Source organism: Lates calcarifer, linkage group LG7_1, assembly GCF_001640805.2.
Source record: "Lates calcarifer isolate ASB-BC8 linkage group LG7_1, TLL_Latcal_v3, whole genome shotgun sequence".
Taxonomy (NCBI): domain Eukaryota; kingdom Metazoa; phylum Chordata; class Actinopteri; family Centropomidae; genus Lates; species Lates calcarifer.
Window position 1 is genome coordinate 556,868 of NC_066839.1, and position 20,316 is coordinate 577,183.

Consider the following 20,316-nt stretch of genomic DNA (forward strand, 5'->3'; position numbering starts at 1 on the left):
AGTTACTGTTTGTGCTGAGTTCACTTGAGATGGGAATTTTCCCTGACACCACTTGATCAGTTCAGTTACACACACACACACACACACACACACACACACACACACACACACACACACACACACACACACACACACACAGCCTGAGGTTAGTTCAGGGAGGTGGGAAATGAGGGACAGGAAACAGGCGCTTGGCCCCGTCTGACCTCGTCTGATTTTTCCACAGAGTGTGTGTGTGTGTGTGTGTGTGTGTGTGTGTGGTTTCCATCTACATGAAGTGACAGAGGAGCTGCAGGACTCTCTCTCTCTCTCTCTCTGGTTCAGACCTAGACCAGTTTCAGAGACCACTACAGTCCACCTCACCTTCCTGACATTAGACTGACATCACACCCACCTCACTCAGTGATTGGCCGACTGTGAGGAGGTGGGAAATAACAGGAAGTAGATTGTCGACTCTGCAGTTGTTTGTTTAGCTGCAGAAAACACTGAACAATATTTACCTGTTGTATAAAGTTGCTGAGGTCAGAGACACCTGTAGTTCATTCACCTCTGACCAATCAGGACGTTTCTCTCCGTCCAGACTAAAACACTACCCGGAGTTTTCAAACTGAAACCGAGTCTTTGCCTTTGTCATATTCACCTGTCATTCACAGCATCATGACCTTTGACCCTACAACTCACCAGAGCCAACAGGTCAGAGTACACTGTAAAAAAATATCTGAGTCTGAACTGAATGTTATTTTACCTGAAACATCCACTGTACTTTTTTTACAGTGTGTGAACTCAGTCTGCTGCTGCACACACACACACACACACACACACACACACTTGACCTAAATATTCAAAGACTGTGTGTGTGTGTGTGTGTGTGTGTGTGTGTGTGTGTGTGTGGAGGTGTGTGTGTGTGGAGGTGAACAGACGGAGAAAACGTCTTCTTCCATTTTGTGTCTGAAGACTCACCTGAGGTCTGAGGTGTTCAGACCAACACAAACCTCCACTGAAACAACACAGAGACTGAACCTGGGTCAGTTTCATCAGACAGGAAGCTGCTGCAGACTGAGCCTGACTCCTCTGATCTGATCTGGGTTCAGCCTCCTGATAATCAGCAGCAGTTGAGAAAACACACCGACCTCCTGACCTCTGGCCTTCAATCACGCCTCAGCTCGGGATTCTGGGTAACGTAAACAAACGATGGGCGGCTGAAAGGTTCAGTCTTGACCTTGGAAACGCTTCTGATGAAGACCATGTGACCCGGGCAGAGAGCAGTAAGAGGAGCTGGAGTCAGGATCGTTCTGTTCAGCTAAGAACCAAAAGGTGAAATGAAACTTCTGCCTCTGATCTTTGAGAAAACATCTGACGTTAAACATCAACAACTCAAAGATTCAAACTGCGAAACTTCAGCATTCAGAAACTGCTGCGTCAGCTTTTCACACGACGTCACATTAATGCTGAAAACCTGATTCATCAGCTTCTTCTCTGAGGAGTCAAAGCTTCACTCTGAGCCTCCTGTAACACCTGACACAGGTGAAGGTCATGTGACCTGACTGAAAGCTCCAGACTGTGGAGACATTTCCATGACTTTCAAGGACTAGCTAAAGACATTTCCATGACCCCTAACTGGCTTGTTTTAAAGTGAACATGACAAAGCCCCAAAACCCAACTTCTTACATTTCTTACAGGGTCCTGGAATCCACTCCAGGATTCCTGGAACATCTTAAAGGACTCAAGGATTCTCCAAGGAATCCTGAAAGACCATTTTAAGACCCTTGTAAATCCTTGACCCTTCCTGGAATCCCCACTGAACTTTGAAACTCCAGTTTGTCCTGGAGTCGGGTGTGAGATTCAAAACCAAGGCCCTTGCTCACCTCCAAAACCTTTCCAGGACTGATATAGGAATACCTTAAAGAACTTTAAGACCATTTTAAAACCCCTGTCCAGTTTGTTTCAGTAAAACTGAGTAAGAACACCTGGAACCTCTTCAAGGATTCCTGGAACACCTTGAGAGAACACAGATGTTAAAGACCACTTTAAGAGCCCTGGAAATCCTTGACAACCCCTGGAATTGTTCCTCATCTCCTGCCAAAGACAGACTGTGGATGAAGAGCATGTGATGTGAGCGAGAGCTCCAGGACCTGGAATCAGATGAAGAATCAGTGACTCAGTTCCAGCTGATTTATTCAGACAAACAAAGTGAACTCAGTTTCTCCGTCTGCTACAGAACAACTTCAGGATGCTCCTTTATTTTATTTTTATTTTTCCTCTTTTCTTCATATTGCACAAAAATAATGAGAAAAACAAAATGTTCCGTCGACGACGTAAAAAACTCAAACAGAAAATCCAGTTTCTCTCCTGCGATCAGGGACTCACTCACACTGATAAACTCCTAAACTTTAACTATTTTACACAACATATACAACAGACCTGAGGTCAGGTCCGACTCCACCTGTCTGTACACTCCTTTAAAACTACTGCAAGGCGTTAAAGCAAGGCAGGCCGGCTGGGATTCAAACCCTCACATGCTCAGTAACAAATAAGAAGAATATCCAACAGTCTGAATGAAAAGTGGTAGAAGAAGAAGTGCCTGAAAAAACCTGTGACATTCCCTTTGACTGTACAAAAATAAGCCTGAAAATAGTTTTACTTCTTGATATCTTTAAAAAGATGAGGTATGTTTGGTTATGAAAATATCAAAACATGTTTCCTGTCATACCTGTGCTCAGTCTGGACTTAAACTCAACATTTAATGACATTTGCCCCACACCTGGAGGGACCTGGAGGGACCTGGACCTGGAACCCCTCCAACATGTAAAATAAGAATAAAGGTGTGGGAAACTCAAGAGTCACATAATAAAGTCCTGAAGTCGTCCTGGTGTTGGGAGCCAAAGAAAATCGTTTAGATCCTGATCTTAGTGTTAGTCTGTGTGGGTCTGGACGGGAACGAGTCCGGGTCCTGGGTCAGACCCGAGCAACTGAAAACTAAATCCATAAAACCCTGTTGAGGTGATTTCATGTCCTTTTTTGCAGAAGTACCGCAGTCCGGGGACCCTCCCCCCAAAACCATCCGCCCCCCGCAACCTGAGCCCGGGCAGCGGCAGCCTCATCACCCCGGTCCCTGACTGGCTCTGGAGCTCCTCCAGAACCGGCTCCGGGGAAGATGAGGCGGGTGGAAGCTGACAGCCCCCCCTGCTCAGTAAGTGAAGACCAGGTCTGAGAAGTTGGCCTCCAGCCAGTCCCCGGCGATCATCTCGCTGAGCTCCGGGGTGCAGTAATCCGGGAACTCGAAGTGGGACCCGAGGCTGCCCTCGCTGCTGCCGCACGAGTCCAAGTCTTTATCCACCAGGGACAGGCTCAGGTTCCCCGGGGCCGAGCTGGACGACGAGTTCCAGGGCTCGGAGGAGGCGTGGTGGAAGCCGGCCAGGAGGCTCAGGGTGAAGTCGCTGCCCTCGGCGGGGAGGTCGTCCAGGTCCTCCCCGCAGCAGGAGGAGGAGGAGGTGGAGCCGGACCGGGACGAGGATGCGGGAGAGAGGGAGGGCGGGTAGGAGGAGGGGGTGCCGGTGCCCTGCCGGGTGATGTTCTTGAAGCTGTAGAAGAGCCGACCGGACGACTCGTACATGCCGGTTCCGTCCGGTTCGGCGGCCGGGACCTTGGCGAGGCTGTAGCCGGACGGCTCGTCCTCCTCCTCCGCCTTGAACTCCCGCTCCTCCTCGGAGTCTTCATCGTCGTCGTCGTCGTCGTCCTCCTCCTCCTCGTCGTCGGTAAACTCCCGTTTAACGAGCTTGCTGGTTTTAAAGCTGGTGGTCAACACGTACCGGTACCGGGGGTCGGCGTGCTGGTGGTGCTGGTGCTGCGGGAGGTGGCTGCTCGCTCTGCCGGGACCGACCACCGGTTTGCTGGGTTTCAACTTGGAGAATTTCTTGGCGGCGGCGGGGTTTTTATTAACGGGTCTGACTCCGGTTTTCTCCGGGGACTGGGCGGCCGGCTTCCCCGCGGGAAACGCACAGCCGTCCGTCTTGGGCTTCTTCTTGGGCCGGTACTTGTAGTCCGGGTAGTCGGCCATGTGCTTGAGCCGGAGCCGCTCCGCCTCCCGGATGAACGGGATCTTCTCGGTGTCTTTTAACATTTTCCACCGCTTCCCGAGCCGCTTGGAGATCTCCGCGTTGTGCATGTCCGGCGACTGCTCCATGATCTTCCTCCTCTCGATCTTGGACCACACCATGAAGGCGTTCATGGGTCGTTTAATGTGACCCGACGCTGTTTTGCACCAGTCCGGCTTCAGCGGCACCGGGCTGCACGCCGAGGCCGTCAGCAGCTCGTTCTCCTCCGGGTCGGTCGCCTGGCGGGACCCGGTGTTAATCCCAGTCCCGCCATGCTCCGTGTGCTGAACCATGGTCCGAATTAATGTCTCAAATCAACCGCGACGGACTCAGACAGGCCACCGGAATCACTCTCACGACTTTATTCGGCTAATTTCTCGGTTTTTCTCTTATTTTCCAGCCGCAGTTTCTCCTCAGTCAGACAGCATCTCTCTCTACGGTCAAACTTCCAAACCGGCGTCTTATTAACCGGCTGATCATGCGCGCGACGTTACCGCCCTCGACCAATCACCACCCTCCTTCCCCACAACGTTCCCGCCTCCGCAGCGCCCTCAGCCAATCACAGCCCACCTCCCCTCCCCGTGGACCCGCCCTCCGGCGTCTGGCCGTTACTCCAATTCAATTTCAATTGATAAATCATTACAGTGAGAGTAATCGATATTTAACGGGTTTTTATCGGTGTTTAGTGGTTTAAATCACAGGATCGATAACTACAAAGCCTCTGGATCAGAGTAAACACAGTCAGGAGTTTTCCCGCTCTGACAGTTTCTATGCAAAGCAGCGCGTGTGATCAGGAAGGACCTGATGGAAATATTAAAATGTTGAACATTCAACATTAAACCCATCATCAGGCTGCAGCTTCCTTCACCTAAACAGACTCAACTTCCCAACATGCATTTCAGAAACACTCAAGGGTTTGTGATCAGATTCCAGGATCCTTTGAAGGAGTTCCAGGAATGATAAAGTCTTTTCAAGGACCTCTGGGTGGTTGCACAGGTCCTTGAGGAGCCTCTGAGTGTCCTCCAAGATATTCCAGGGATCCTTGAGGAGGGCTGGGGTGTTCCTGGAGGAGGGTTAGGAGTCATTGACGAGATTCCAGGTGTTCTCAAGGAGAATTTCAGATGTTCCAGCACAGACTGTCATTCTCATCACCGTGTTTTACATTCAAGTTTGAGTTTCTCTCTGTCAGCATCATTGGTGTGTTTAGTTTCAGAGTTAGCAGGTTCATAAACATTTCCTCTGTTAGCGAGGACGCTGTTTCCATGGATACAACACAGTGTGAATAAGAAAAGTGAAATGAGACACAGATGAACTGTGAGTGTCAGGAGAGAAGGTCTGAAGCTTCTCACACTGCTTTTAGTTTTACATGTGAAAACAAACTGCAGCTGCACACACACAATCACTGGCTATTGATTAGACTGAGTGTGTGTGTGTGTGTGTGTGTTAGCATCCATTCACATAGATGAGCTGAGCCGTTACTCAGGAATGTAGCTGTTGTTCTGTGAGCTGTCAGAGGTCAGAGGTCAAACTGCTGCTGCAGGAAATAATATACTGATCAGTTAGACCTGTAAACAACAACAACAACAACAACAACAACAAGAAATAAAAGTATTAAACACAGGATGGTGACAAACAGCAGAACATGGAGAGTTCAGTCAGTTCAGTCTGGTTTAAAGTTCTACCCTCAGACAAAAAACCCCAGATCCAGGAAACCCCAGATCCAGGACTTTGTTTCTGCAGGTTCAGGTTTGTATGCAGCAATAACAACCCTCAGAGCTGATTTAACATCTGTATGGAGACGAGGGGGGGGCTGCATGTTAATGAAGATTCTCTCTGAAGATTTAAAGAAGAACCACGGCTGCTCCTGATGAAGACTGAGATCTGTGACTGAAAGCTCCAGAAAACCAGGAAGTGAGAGGAGGAGGAGGAGCAGTCATTATTAGAGTCCAGCTCTGACACTGAGGAGGTGTTGGGTGGAGGAGGACCTCAAACTCCCAGTCAGAGGACACAGAGACCAGGACCTGGGTCTGAGCAGGTCACTGAGGTAAAGTCTGAACCAGCAGCAGATTCTCTGCGTGAATCTGACCGGAGACGTTTGCTCATTAACACACGGACGCTGACCTGAGGTCAGATATCAGCAGCTGCTCACAGGAAACAACAAACATCTGGTTCAACACTGGAAACACTGGGTCCAGAGGTCAGAGGTCACAAGCAGTGACTTCTGGAGACGATGGCGTGGACGCCCACGTTCACTTCCTGATTGGTTCTCGTCAGTCACATATCCTGCACCTGATTGGTCGCGTTCCGATCACGTGACCCACTGACCCCTCGACCAGCGGCGCTCACACTACCAACCATCTACTTCCTGTTTACACTGTCACATGACCAGTGCAGATGAGTGGTCATGTGATCATGTTCCTCCTGCACATCTGTCTAAACTGAATGTTTCTGCTCCACAGTCTCCAGACCGAGGTCTGAGTTTACACCCAGGTGTGATAATCCCTGTGTGTGTGTGTGTGTGTGTGTGTGTGTGTGTGTGTGTGTGGTTCATTCATGTGCGGAGCAGCAGGGAAGCAGCTCAGATGTTATCACCAGCAGCTCGCATACGAAAAGACTGACAGCTGATTGGCTGAAACAATGTGTGAGTGAGTGTGTGTGTGTGGATGCAGTTAATTTAATGAGTCAGTCTGAAAGGAAAGATTCAAGTATTTTTCTGAGCTTCAGGACTGATCCTAAAACCAGGAAATGAGTTAGCGTGTTAGCATGTTAGCACTTCCTGTTCCCTCATATCTCAGTCGGTTTTTGGGTAAATGTCTGACTCTGAATCAGTTCTGTGGAGCAGAGTCCGTCCAATCAGAGTCCTGCTAACAGAGACGACATGTATTCCTCCGCCGTGGAAATTAGTCCCAGTGTAAAAGACTGTTTAACGAGCGAGGTCATGATTAATGTGAGTTATAAATACAGAAGCTTCAAGGAGCTGAATCACCTGAACATTTTATTTTGAAAGTCCAGAGACAGTTTTACACTGAACCCTTTCTCTTTAACCTGATGAATAACTTTACCTTCACTGTGTGAAACATCTCAACATCTGGACTCAAACTTTCTTTAGTTTCAGGATTTGGTTCAAACCTTCGACAGATGATCGAGGTGTTCTCAGGTCTGCAGGCTCCAGGTGCGACACCTCAGGTCTGTTTACTGAAGAACTAATAAGGCTCTGACCTTTGACCTCTGCAGCAGCCTGAGGTCAGAGAGAGGAGGCAGCAGGTCAGGACATGAAGCTCAAACATCAACACACACACACACACACACACACACACACACACACAGGCAGGAGGTGGACAGAATAAGAGAAACACCTGTGGTCCTGGAGAGCAGGAGACTGATCGATCAGCAGCAGGGTCACTGAGTTGAGCTGATCAATACTCGTGATCGGCTCACGGAGCAGCTGTCTGCAGCTGGAAGATAAAACTCAGCGACCTTCACTCGACGAGGACATATTGATCACAGCAGCTTTAACGTGATCTGATGGAAACTGATCAACTAAACTAAAAGACTAAAACCATCTCCGTCCAGACCAACACACCTGAACTCAGATCACATGACCACTCACCTGCACCAGGCAGCCGTAAACAGGAAGTAGCTGGTTGGTCAGCGACTGTAATCCATCCTCCATGTTACAGCCTGCACTGGTGGTCGAGGCTGAAATGGGTCATGTGACTAAAGTGTGACCAATCAGGTGCAGGATACGTCATGACTGATGAAACCACAGGAAGTGAAGGTGAAGTGAACCTGGTTAAAGCTACGGTACGCTCCTTTACACAGTCTGTAAACCTGATCCCAGGCCAGTCTCTGACGCCTGCTGAGCCAATACCTGTCTCCTCCTGTGGTTAAAGCAGGTGAAGGAGGTGGTGGAGGAGGAGGAGGAGGAGGTGGAGGAGGAGGTGGAGGTTTGCTCCTGCAGGGAACAGGTTGTTGAATCTGTTCAGAGGTCACTGAAGTCTGACTGCTCAGAGAGAGGTCAAAGGTCAAAGGTCACAGCAGTGACAGTCAGTGGTGGGAAATATTCCTGTGAAGTGAAAATGACACAGAGATTCTCCCTCCTCCTCTTCATCCTCCTCCCAGTCTGATACTGGGGAATTCAGATCAGCCCAGTTTTCCACGACGACCAATTACACGTCAGGAAGGAGGGGTATTTGGGGGGTATCCTTGGGTTAGTGTTGCCCCATCAACGGGGCCCATCATGCATTATGGATGGTGATTGAAATTCAACACCAGATATGATGATTGGGTGGCTGGGGGGGGGGGTTATTATGTGAATGTGCAGACAGATGCAGGAAACAAAGGCTGAACAAACAAACAACCTGCAGGTTCGTGACCTCCGGGGACGATGAGGTCATAAGAGACAGGTGTGCAGACAGGTAGAGGATCAGCTGAAAAAGGCGGGAAAATGCCGGGGAGGAAACAGCAGAGTGAGAGACGATGAAAACAGATGATCAGATTTCTTCTTAAACGTTACAGATGATGACCCCCCCAGGGTTGACTGTAGACCACAGTTTGTTTCACTGTACAGGCTGTAGACTGTATTAACCTCAGCACCAGTCCGTCCTCTGTTAACTGTCCTAATCACCTGGATGTGCTCAGACCTGCATCTTCATTCACAGCTATTGACTTCAGGACAGGAAGCTTAATCTTCCAGCGATCAGGTTAAATTAACCGTCCAATCGATGATTCAGGAACAACACCTCTCTCTCCTTGCTCTCAGCAGACGGACCGTTCGTCCTTCTCTTAATGGCTGTGAATCAAAAGCCGTGAACGTGTTGAATCATTATTCTGTGATTATTCCTCTGAGTCCTCACACGTCTGGACAGCAGAGATGGAGGAGGAGGAGGTTTTATTCCATTAACACAGAGGTTAAATCTGGAAACACTGTAAGAGGTTCAGAGCAGGTTTACAGCAGAGGAGAGAGATAGCAGAAGATAAACCTAGAAACAGAAACAGGAAGAAACAGTCCAGGTGATTACAGACTGAGGTGCAGATGAACAGAGACCAGGTGAGTGCAGGGGAACGCTATCTGACAGGAAACAGCAAACATCTAAAAGCCTGTACTGAGGGGCAGCGTATGGACCGACATACCTCAACCTGGTTTCCAACGAATCAACCAATGAAAGAAAACTGACACTGTCCATTTTGAGTCAATGAGTTTCTAACAACAGACAGAAGTTTATAATGTTGATGTTACTGTCTACAGGAAGAAAACATATTCAAGGCCTTTCTTTAAATACTCTTTCTGAGACGTTCAAAGACCTGCAGAGACTCTGATCTGACGGCAGAACAAAACGATTTACTGAAAGGCTGATCTTCTAAAAGACTGTCCTCTTTTCTCTGGCTGTGCAGCAGTAAAACACCTTCCTCTTTCTCAGATCCTCGACACATTAAAAACACATTCAGGCAACATCGTTCCACCCAAACCAGGCGTCTCTGCAGATAATCAGAAAGATGTCTGTTTAAATAAGATGGAGGACGTTGGCAGTCGTTCAGATTGAGGGCAGGACGATCGTCTCTGACAGGCTCCAAACAGAAACTGTCAAAGCTGCGACGGCGTCTCGGTTTCCAGATGAGCCGTTGATGGATTCGGCTGTCTGAATTTATTCCTGCAGCCGCACGGCACCGCAGACAGAGAGGCCTTATTCTGCTGTAATTAACTGCCGACTGCACCGCCGAACGCCACCATGCTGTGACTGCAATCACCACACACAGAGAAAAAAAAAACAGAAAAAAACCTAAATTAATATCCTCCAGCTCAGCAGCAACAAGATGGAATATTTTTGGAGGTGCAAATTAAGAGGTGACATGCCAGTTCTGAGGGGGAGGAAAAAAGGGGGAGAATGAGAAACAGGGGGAAGGAAATAATAATAAATGAAGGAAAATGAAATCAAGAGAAGTGAACTGTGTCTGAGAAAACTGACAAGTATGAATTATTTTGGGAACAGAAATTATTCTGTTTGTCCAGCTTCTGTTTAAGGTTCATACAAAGAATATTCCAATATTTCCAACGGGAAATCAAAAAAAGGTTTCAGTGTTTTGTTTGAAAACGCAAACTAATCTCTCAGTGACAATTAGAATTACAACAGGATTATTATTATTATTGTAAATATATAAAATAAGGCTGGGACCTGGTCCAGACCAAGAATTACCTGGAGAACAGGGATTAACCTGAGATTTTACAGAGATTACCTTGTGATGGATCAGAAACATGGTCTGAAAAGGGATTTAACTAGAAAATATCATCCCAGGATAGACTGTGGACAGGAGATTAACCTGAGATAAATCAGTCATTAATCTGGATTATAGTAGGGCTTTAACTCTGGAAAGGCTAGAACAGAACAGGAATTAACCCGAGACAAAAAAGGGACCAAGATGAACTAGACTAAATCCAGGACAGGTTTTAGATTAACAGGAGATAATTCAACATTAAGAAAACAGAAACAATATAGGATTATACAGAGACAGACAGAAACACTTGGGACTAATCTGATAAAAACTAGAGATAAAGGCAGGAAAGACTAGGAGTTAGCTGAGAATAGATCGAGGGTTAAACCAGGACCAACCCGGAATAAATCTGACCCAAAATTATCTCAGGATAAACCAGGGATTAACCCAAGAAACCTGGAATAGATCAGGGATTATACCTAGATAGACCGGAGAAACCAGGCCTTAACTCAGAGAGACCAGGGATTAATCTGGGACAGACTCTGGATTAACATCAGATTCACTGAGGATGAAGATGTAACGAACGAGACGCAAACCCGTAAGAGACCAGGTATCAAAGGTTTAGATGAAGAAGACTGGAGTCAGACCATGGACTAACCCAGGAAGATGATTCCTAATGATGTTAACAACAGCGCCACCATCAGGACAGATTTACCGCAGCCTCACCGGTACATGATTTATCCTCTGATTTGTGTTGATTTAAATGTCCGTCAGAGTCCAGACTGAAGCCGAGGCTGGTCTGTCCCCCGTCTGAGAGCAGAGCAGCTGGTTTTTCTAAAGACACAAACAGAGACCAAGCTGTCAGACCCCCTCCCCCCTCTGCATTCCCATCACTATCTCTCTGTGGGACTCTCTCCATTATAGTGAAGAGGAAGGGAGGGAGAAGGGGGAGGGTGGTGGATCTAGGCCAGAGAAGCTGTCTCCCACCACCTCCTCCTCGTCCTCTTCCTCCCCCTCAGGATCAGGATTAAAGGAGTTCAGCTGGGAGATCCAGGAGCCTGTGGGGATCCAGCTGAGGTTAAAGCCACACTCTGATAAACTGGAATAATTAGAGCCTGAAACTAACACTGATTTAAATTCACAGGTAAAAAGGTGTTATCTTCATAAACAGTGTTAGATTCATGTCATCAAACCTCCAACACGCCACAGACATCAGAACGAGTCCTCCACATGAGAAAATAAGTTCAGGTGTTCTCTGAGCTGGTAACTGGTCTTCATACTGGTGGTATCATCATTGAACCTTTCAGGACATCAGAGTCTTCTACTTCCATGGATGTCGCCATTTTCATGTCTGGAATATGTAGATGACATTCTACTGCGCACATATAAAACGCCCGAGGATAAATGAAACTATGCATCCTCAAGCGAGTAGAACTTCATTTACATCAGAAGTCAGAACAGAGTGACGTCACCTCCGAGTTGACCTGTTGAGAAGTCAAAAAAAAAAAAAAAACTTGGGCGCTCACAGGAAAGTCTTTGTTGTTCTTGATCTTTCAGTTGTTAACGTTAGATTTTAATGTAAAAACTTTAGAACGTTCTTGCAAAGTCGTTCAAATTAAACTGTTAGTAAAAAACTGAACGTTAACTGATTCAGACGTATCTCAGATTAGCTGTTGTTAGCAACAGTTGCTAACATCGCTCTACAAACAGCGTAGCAACATGTCCACAGATAAAGCATTTTAAATTCACTGCTTTGATTCACTCTGGCAACGATGCCAGGCGCTCATGGGAATTGGAGTATTTATTATAAAATCAGCAGATTCAAGAGAAATCAGCTGGTTTACTGAAAAATCTTTTGTTTAAAGAAACATAAGAAAGAGGTCTTTGATACAAACTGAGTTGATGATAAAGAATAATTCTATGAACCAAACTAAAGCTGAAGTCAGGCTCGATGTGCTGTTGGTTCAGATTGATGAGGTTTTTGTGCTGAGGCAGATAAAACCAGAGACTCAGCAGCCTCGAGCTGCGTTCACAAACAGCAGGCGGCTTCAAACACACAAAAAGCAGCCTGCAGCAGAGAAGAAAAGAGGCTTTAGGAAACAAAACACCCTCCTTCCTCCAAACCAAACCCCCCGAAGGGCTGCGACACACGACACGCTTTCCTTCTTCTTCTCCTTTAGTTCAGGCTGAAACACAAGGAGGAGGAGGAGGAGGAGGAGGAGGAGGAGGAGGAGGACTGATTGATGAAGATTTTCTGCCAGAAAATCACACAGTTGGAAAAGAATCCTTAAAACTTCTTTAAAAGCTGCTGACAGGTTTTCACGTGTTGTTTCATTTGTGGCTTAAAGTTCTGTGAATACGTAAAAATAAAAGTTTCCTCATGAGAGGATGAAATCAGACTGTTAATAATCTATGATGATTGATATTCTTAAATACATTGGTGTTTTATTGAACAAACAGACCTCAGGCTTTTAGAGACTCGTTACTGATTTTACAGCTCAGGAAAGTTTCACATTGGCGACAGGATTATGTTTTGTCACAACGACCACGAGGTGGAACACGTTTGTGATTTGTCCAACACAACATCTTTCCTCCTGTAAAACAGAAAATTCAAATGATAGTCTCATGCCGATGGTCTCATCACTGCCCCCTGTGGGCAGAGGATAGAAAACGTCCTCTGGTATTTGACAGTTGGTGAGAGCAGTTTTTCTCACAACAACAGGAGGCAACAATGAGACCATTCAACACTCGAAAACTAACTTCAACAAGAGATTTAAAGGTGAAATTTATTCTTTATCAAAGAGTGTTTTTCTCTTTTACGAGAGAAAGGACGTCAGTGATGAAGAGTAAGGGTCTGTACACACTGAGGGCAAACAATTCAAACGTCAAGATATTTTTCAAGCTGTTGTTTTTAAGGACTTTAAAAAAATATTTCACTCTTCCACTGACAATAAATGCATCAACCAATCAGACTGTCAGAGGCTGGTCTGGGTTAAAGGATGGTGGTTGGTCCTCAGACAAAAATTATTTCACCTGCTTCCGATTAAAATCTATTTTCTGAAACTGTGAAATGTGAAGCTCCTGATTCCTGTACAGTGATTTTCTTTTACTGCTTTTATCTTCAGAGAAAATTGAAAACTCAAGTAGCAGAAATTAAAATGCTGAGCTGACAGATGTTTTTCGCAGCTTTAATGGGTTCTTACAAATATCCCAGAGTTCTTTGTTGGTGACGCACTGTGCTAATAAAGCTGCTCTTAAAGGAGAGAAGAGATGAAAAGATGAAGGAGGGAATGAAAGAGCAGAAGAAGAAAAGAAGGAGGAGAAAGAAAACGAGAAAACCACAAGGAGTCTTTTCTTTATCAGCGACTTTCTGCGACTGAACAAACAGAGAGAGTCTTTCTGCTCGAGGCGACTTCACCTCTGAGGGTTACAGGCCGGCTCACTAATAAGCACCAACACAAAACCCCCAGCAGGCCGAGGGGGAGGAGGGGAGGTGGGAGGAGGGAGGGAAGGAGGTAGTAGGAGGAGGCAGATGCCAGACTTTGGGCCCCGGCAGATGGGGCCTGATGAATCCTGAAAAGGAGGAATTGAAACCCGGAGAAGTTGCCAAGCGGCCGGCTGTAATTATCGCCGCGCCTTTGGGTTCATTGTCAATTAGAGTGGCGGTTGGGGCGAGCGACAGCTGTGGCAGATGGCGAGGGTCCAGAGAGAGAGAGAGAGGGAGGGAGGGAGGTAGGGGAGGTGGAGGGGGAGGAGAGGGTCCCTGAGGGTTTCCTCTCTGTCACCAGCTCTAAACTTCATGTTGAGGTTTCTCAGAGTTTTGAGTTCCTCTTGTAAACTTCAGGTCTGAAAACAGGTCAAATAACAAGGTGGTTGTAATGTTTTTACAATATAGTAAACACACACTGTTATATCAGTGACACAATACGACAGAATAAAAACAGCAGTTTTAAAGGGTAAGTCTGCTATTTGAATTAGGATGCTGTAATATGATCATCCACGTCAAAGTCCATCCACTAAAGTTCCGGTTTAAAGTTCATACATGTGCATGAATCAGCGGGCAGCAGTTCTCATAGACAGCAGACAGACAGGTGAAGCATTCAGCAGCTAAAGAACCTGATGTTTCCCTCAGGAGGTGGAGGAGACCAAACACAGAGCTGACAGAGGAAACACTGAGCACATCTGTAACAGCTGGATGTGGAGATAAGAAACTGATCCATCAGCTGCTGCAGGTTAAAGGATTAAAACTGTGATAAACAAAGAATTTTACTGAACGTCATTTTTCACACTTCCAGCTTTCAGGAGGACAGATGATCCACCAGAGAGGAGGAGGCCTGGGGGAGAAACTTCCTCTCCCCCCCTGGGTGAGTGTGTTAGGGTGAGTCATGAGAGGGATCAATGAGCAGCTTTTAACCACAGAGAGGATTAAACCTGAGTATGGATCTATCTGCTCTCAGAGTCTCAGCACCAGTCAGACAGGAAGCTGAGCCTCGACAGGACTTCCTGTCCGACCATTAGTGTCGGCATCGAACAGAAATAAAAGGTGAATCAGCCGAAGTCTGGATGTGACGAGGCGGCTCGGAGCTGCAGGGAACCGGACGTCACCACTGTTACACTGACAGAAACACTCAGAGTCTGTCTGCAGGATTTAAAGACGTTTCCCTCTCTGAGGAAAAACACTGACGTCAAATATGACATTTCTCAAGTTTGAGTTAGGCCGTCTGCAGTGAATGGAGTCAATGCAATGTCCTAACAAGGATAGCTGCACAAATGTGTGTGTGTGTGTGTGTGTGTGTGTGTGTGTGTGTGTGTGTGTGTGTGTGTTGGGTTAAGGGTTAAATGGACTGAATAGAAGCTCCTCATGTGAGTAGAAAGGCAAATAAATGCTTCTCTCCTCCTCCTCAGTCCTGTTCATTGTACTGAAGCCACTGCTCCTCCCTCCTCCTCCTCCCTCCTCCCTCCTCCCCTTCTCTTCCACCTGCTTAGCCTCTTCTCCTTCCTCTCCTCTTCTCCTTCCTCCTGCTCCTCCCTTCTTCCACTCTCACTCTCTTATATATATATCATTTACGGATATGTCTGTTAAATCCATAATATCATGATTTATGGTGAAAGTTTTTCTTCTCCTTTAAATCTCAGGTCTGTTATTTCCTGATCATTTCTTCATTGTTTCCTGGAAAGATTCATGAAGGAAACTGTTCCTCAGTAAAGATTCAGAACTCTTTCATTTATTATTTTATTATTTTAACTTGTAAAGAATGTAACTGCAGATCTTTGGCTCCGCCCACTGAGGTCTGACTCAGCCAATCAGAGAGCTCGAAACCCTGACAAAGTAAAGAACCTACAGGAGTGTGTGTGTCTGTGTGTGTGTGTGTGTGTGGTGGGGGGCTCCATCTGCTGTGTGAAGGGCCACTACTCGGGGTCAAAGGTCACTGTTTCCAATAATAGCTATTAGCAGTACTGACAGGCTGCTTGGTTACCATGACACCACCGACGTGACCGGCATCATCATCATCATCATCCATCATCATCATCATCATCTTCTTCATCATCATCATCATCATCATCATCATCATCTTCTTCTTCAACCAGGACAGTTTGTTTCATGCAGGTTCAGTGTGGGTGGAGGCCTGAGACAAATGTTTGTTTCTTATCTAAGAATAAGGCACAAAACCAAGTGTCTACAGGACAGGCCGACTCTCTCTGTGACGTCCAACAACATGACTACGATTGACTACCATACTAACACAGCTGAAAACACAGATCACATGACCACGTACACTGGCCGTGCTCGTGTCAGTGTGAACAGGAAGCAGGAAGAGCAGTGGTGACCAGATGAGGAGGAAGTGTTATTGAAATTAGAGTATCACATAAATTAGATATGGATACATCCTGGCCAATGAGAACCAATCAGGAAGTGAACGTGGGCGTCTTCGTCATCATTTTTGTCCGTCCAGACTAGAAAACAAACCTGGATTTTTCAAACTAAAACTAAAACAGTGTTTCCAAAGCGTCTCCAGCTGAACTTCAGCACTGCTCCATAAACACCATTAATTCAGTGTTACTGAGGTTAAAATTCAGTTTCTTTATCTCTGAAACACACATGTGGACCCTGAATGAAAGTGTTAATGATGCTCATTGAGTTAATTAAGAGCCCATTCAGAGGAAGCACCATGTTCATTATCTTCTCTTTGGTGAGCCCCCCTCCTCAGATGGCATCATTATTAAACATTCTCCCTGCACCAATAAAAATGAATGAACTAATTGTAAAATAATAACGTGTGTGACACGGTGCTGTCTGCTGGTCTGGTGTTTGTTAACTCGCAGCCCCTCAGCCCCAGTTTGGTGTAATTACACATTCACAGAGTCATTTATAATGGAGAGGTGCTTTGTATGGCAGAGTGCAGCCGAGCGTTCAGGAATAATGGAGCTCGTCATTCATCAGAGACTTTGAATAAAAACCTAAACAAAAGGTGAATGATACAGTTTAAGAGCTTTGTTTCAGGATCAGCTCGTTCTGTACAGAGCTGTGGATCTATGTGGGTTAATGAAGGTTGTAAATATTAAAATGTTTTGGTTTGCACTCACTCGTTTCTCTAGCTAACTGCTAACATGCTCTCCAGAATGAAACATGCTAGTGCCATTCAGACACAGCAGCTCTGTGAGCTATGACTGGCTTATTGACCATCTTCTGATCATCAGCCCTTTAAATGCGTCGCGCTCTCAAAATTATTTTGCGCGAAATGTTTCTGTTCCGTCATCAGGGAGTGCGACTTGTTTTTGTTTTGTCAGGTGTTTGTGGAGTCCTGTGTGCACAGCGAAGTCAGAAACCACCGGTGTTATGGTGAGTGAACAGCAGCTGATAACGCTGTCAGCAGCCCGACAGGAGAGACATGCCACACATCCATGGTCCAGTCATATACTCAGTTTTTACCCAACTCAAACCACAACTCTCACTGCTACTTATCAGCAGAGATTTCATAAGTGATATTATCACAATAATCATCAAACTTTCCTGATACTTCAGATTAAATCAAACTGAACTGTGTCACTGCAACAAATGTTTGAATCCACAACATGAAACACAAGGGATGGTTGCTAAAGTGGAGGACTGACTTTGAATGCAGCACAGTTTATTTCCTATTCATGTTTTCATACATGTTCTGATTTCCTGTATTACACCAGTTAATGTTTCCCAGTGGGAGTTGGGAGTTTGCATTTTGTTGTTTATTTAATCTTTATTTTTATAGGAAGATGTATAGAGCATTGAGTATAAATTAATAAAGCAGTGGTGCCAGGTTTGATCTTTGGGGAAGTACTGATACAGCTGTTATTAAAAGAGGTCCTGGTCCTTTAAATTAGAAACCAGCCAAGAACAGGGTCTGATGGACCAACTGGACATTTAAATCTTTCAGTCATAATATCTCTGATTATGAAGGAGAGGAAAGACTAAAAGAAGAGGAGAGAAAAGAATCAAAGAGATAAAGACCAGGGAAGACAGAAGGAATATATAAAACAATAGTGGAATTAAAAATCAGTGAAACCTGGTTTGTCCCAGTCTGTGAAATCCTGGTGTTTGCAGCAGCAGGGTCACACTCAGGGGCCCCTGGAGGTCCCGGGCTCTTTAACCAGATTATAGGGCCGACGGCTGCTGGTAAACAGAAGAGATTCATCAGAGAGGAGGTGTGGAGCAGCAGGCAGCTGCAGCCTGATGGGCCGACACCACAACACCACTTCAATACGGAAGATTAACATGAGAAAGAAGAGAGAAGCAGCAGATCTCAGTCTGACAGGAGAAGAAAGAACAACACACAAGATTCAAGACATGAGGCCTGAATATGATTTCACAGGTTTTAACTGAGGGAGAAGACAGCTGAAAACACAACATCTTAGAAGTTAAATTAATACTTTAGATTGTTCTTCTCAGAGTCTGACAACATGATGATAGGATTCCTACAGAGACAGAGCTTTTTATTAAAGAGGAAGATCCTTTTAGTTTAACCAGAAACATCTCTATATATCTCTACCAGACTCCATTAACAAAAACAGAGATTTAACTAGAAGCTGCTGGAATACCACTGCCTCCATCTGTTAGTGTGACTGTGTTACTGTGTGGTACTTTAACTTCAGTGAAGTATCTGATTACTGAGATGAGTTACAGCCACTTTACAGATTTATTATCACATCTTCTGCTTCATTGTCTGATTCTGGAGTAAATGGTTCCTATAAACACAGTCAGCATCAGCATCGTCTTTGGACACTGGTCATCCTCCAGTATCCACGAGATGATGTCATCACCTGATCCAGTTCACTGATAGGACGATGACTCACCTGGCGGGCGACACTCGGTCTGCAGGCCACAGAGGTTCAGTCCATCACTCCTCTGTCCGTCCTCTGCTGCTGATTCAGATCTGACTCTTCTGTCTTTAACAGTGAACAGCTTCTTCCTCCTCCTGCTGGGAATCAAATGACACGTTAAAACTGAAAAGAAAAAGATGAATATTTTGATTTTCTTATGTCTCCCCAGTGTTTTCTGTAGATATCTGCTCACCCAGCTGTGGATGTAAACTCCTGAGGATTCTCTCCCACACAATTATCTGCTCCGTTATTCTCTTTGTTCTTTATGTGTTTCTGCTCATACTGATGGGTTTTGATGGGGGGGGGGATGTAAAGAACTGTAATAAGGACGTGAATATAATCAACATGTGAGATACAGTCAGGCTTTCTTCTGTTTTGTTCCTTCGCCTCATATTTTCATTATTCTGAAAAGACCAGGGACAATTTGTGATTCAAAAGAGCCTCAGTGGGATTTTAAGGGTTAATTAGTTTGACAATACATTTAGATGTTTGAAGGTATGGAGTCCCTGAGGTGCCAAAATACATTTTTATTTACATTTTGTGCACACAAGATAACAAACAACACATTCTGAGACTCCAGTGGCTCCATAGAAAATGACTGAATGGGCTTTTATAATAAGAGCTGATGTTCATTCCCTCCGTTGTGTTTCCATCAGTTCTGGGCTGATTCTCTCTGCAGGTATAAACCATCCTGACAACAGGCCCTCCCCCTCCCCCATCAGAAAATAAATATTGGTTTTATTATGGTTGTAATGATTATTTATGAAGTGTGCAGGGAGGCGGGCGGAGGATGGATGAAGACAGTGGCGTTATCATCTGATGATAATCTGGTTATATGAGTTTCCAGCAGGACAATGCATCACATGGAGCCACTGTTCAACTCTGTCTGATTAATGAAGGAGAATAAAAGCATCTTAACTCTGAAACTACCTGCTGCACTCTTCATCAGTCATATCCTGCTTCATCTCAGGCTGCTGCAGAAAACACTGAGCAGGTTTAAACACTCATTCTTACATAAATTTACTACCTGGGCTTCATCCCTGTGTGACCTGACACATGCAGTCAGATACAGTGATTGCAGGTGTCTGAAATAAGGTCTGTGGTTTTAACACAAGCTCAAGACATTTTCAGGTTTGATTCTCCGACATAAAATGGGTCAGTAAATCCCCCACTCCTGATGTTTGAAGCTTTTACGTGTCTTAAAAAAGGCGGTTGCTAACGAGTGTCTAAATGAGACTACAGAGGTTGTCGGGGACGTTAACATGAAAACCCATCTACTCACCAGTCCACCTTTACAGCCTCGTTGTGTTTCTACTCACGCTCTTTCAAACTCTCACTAACTTTCTAAGAAGAAAGGCTTTTGTAGAAGAGCTCAGAGCTAAATGAAATGACCAGTTGGAAGCTTAGTGGTGGATAACGGATGACAGGAGCTCTTCATTGTTGCTGGTTATATTAATATACAAGGTGCGATCAAAAACTTTAGAGACTGCAGCAATAAAAAGTAAAAACTGTGCCTGATTTTAATTTTCCCGCCTTCTCCTTTGTCACCTTGTACAGTGATACACTGCTCCCTGGAAGTCCTGCTCTCTAAGAGTCTGAAGGACCATCTGTGGCTCTGGATCTCCTCCACTGTGTCAGAACGACGACCCTTCAGTTTGAA

At 45.6% G+C, this 20,316-nt stretch overlaps 1 protein-coding gene across 1 annotated transcript; it reads right to left on the reverse strand.

The window, feature by feature from the left end:
* Positions 1 to 2,155: 2,155 nt before the first annotated feature.
* Positions 2,156 to 4,564, reverse strand: sox11b (SRY-box transcription factor 11b). The gene has a single exon (XM_018688746.2). The coding sequence runs from the start codon at positions 4,382 to 4,384 to the stop codon at positions 3,185 to 3,187; it is 1,200 nt and encodes a 399-aa protein (XP_018544262.1). The 5' UTR covers positions 4,385 to 4,564; the 3' UTR covers positions 2,156 to 3,184.
* Positions 4,565 to 20,316: the final 15,752 nt, after the last annotated feature.

Excerpts from the sequence above, each read along its gene's own strand:
- sox11b (XM_018688746.2), bottom strand. The coding sequence starts at position 4,384 with ATGGTTCAGCACACGGAGCATGGCGGGACTGGGATTAACACCGGGTCC.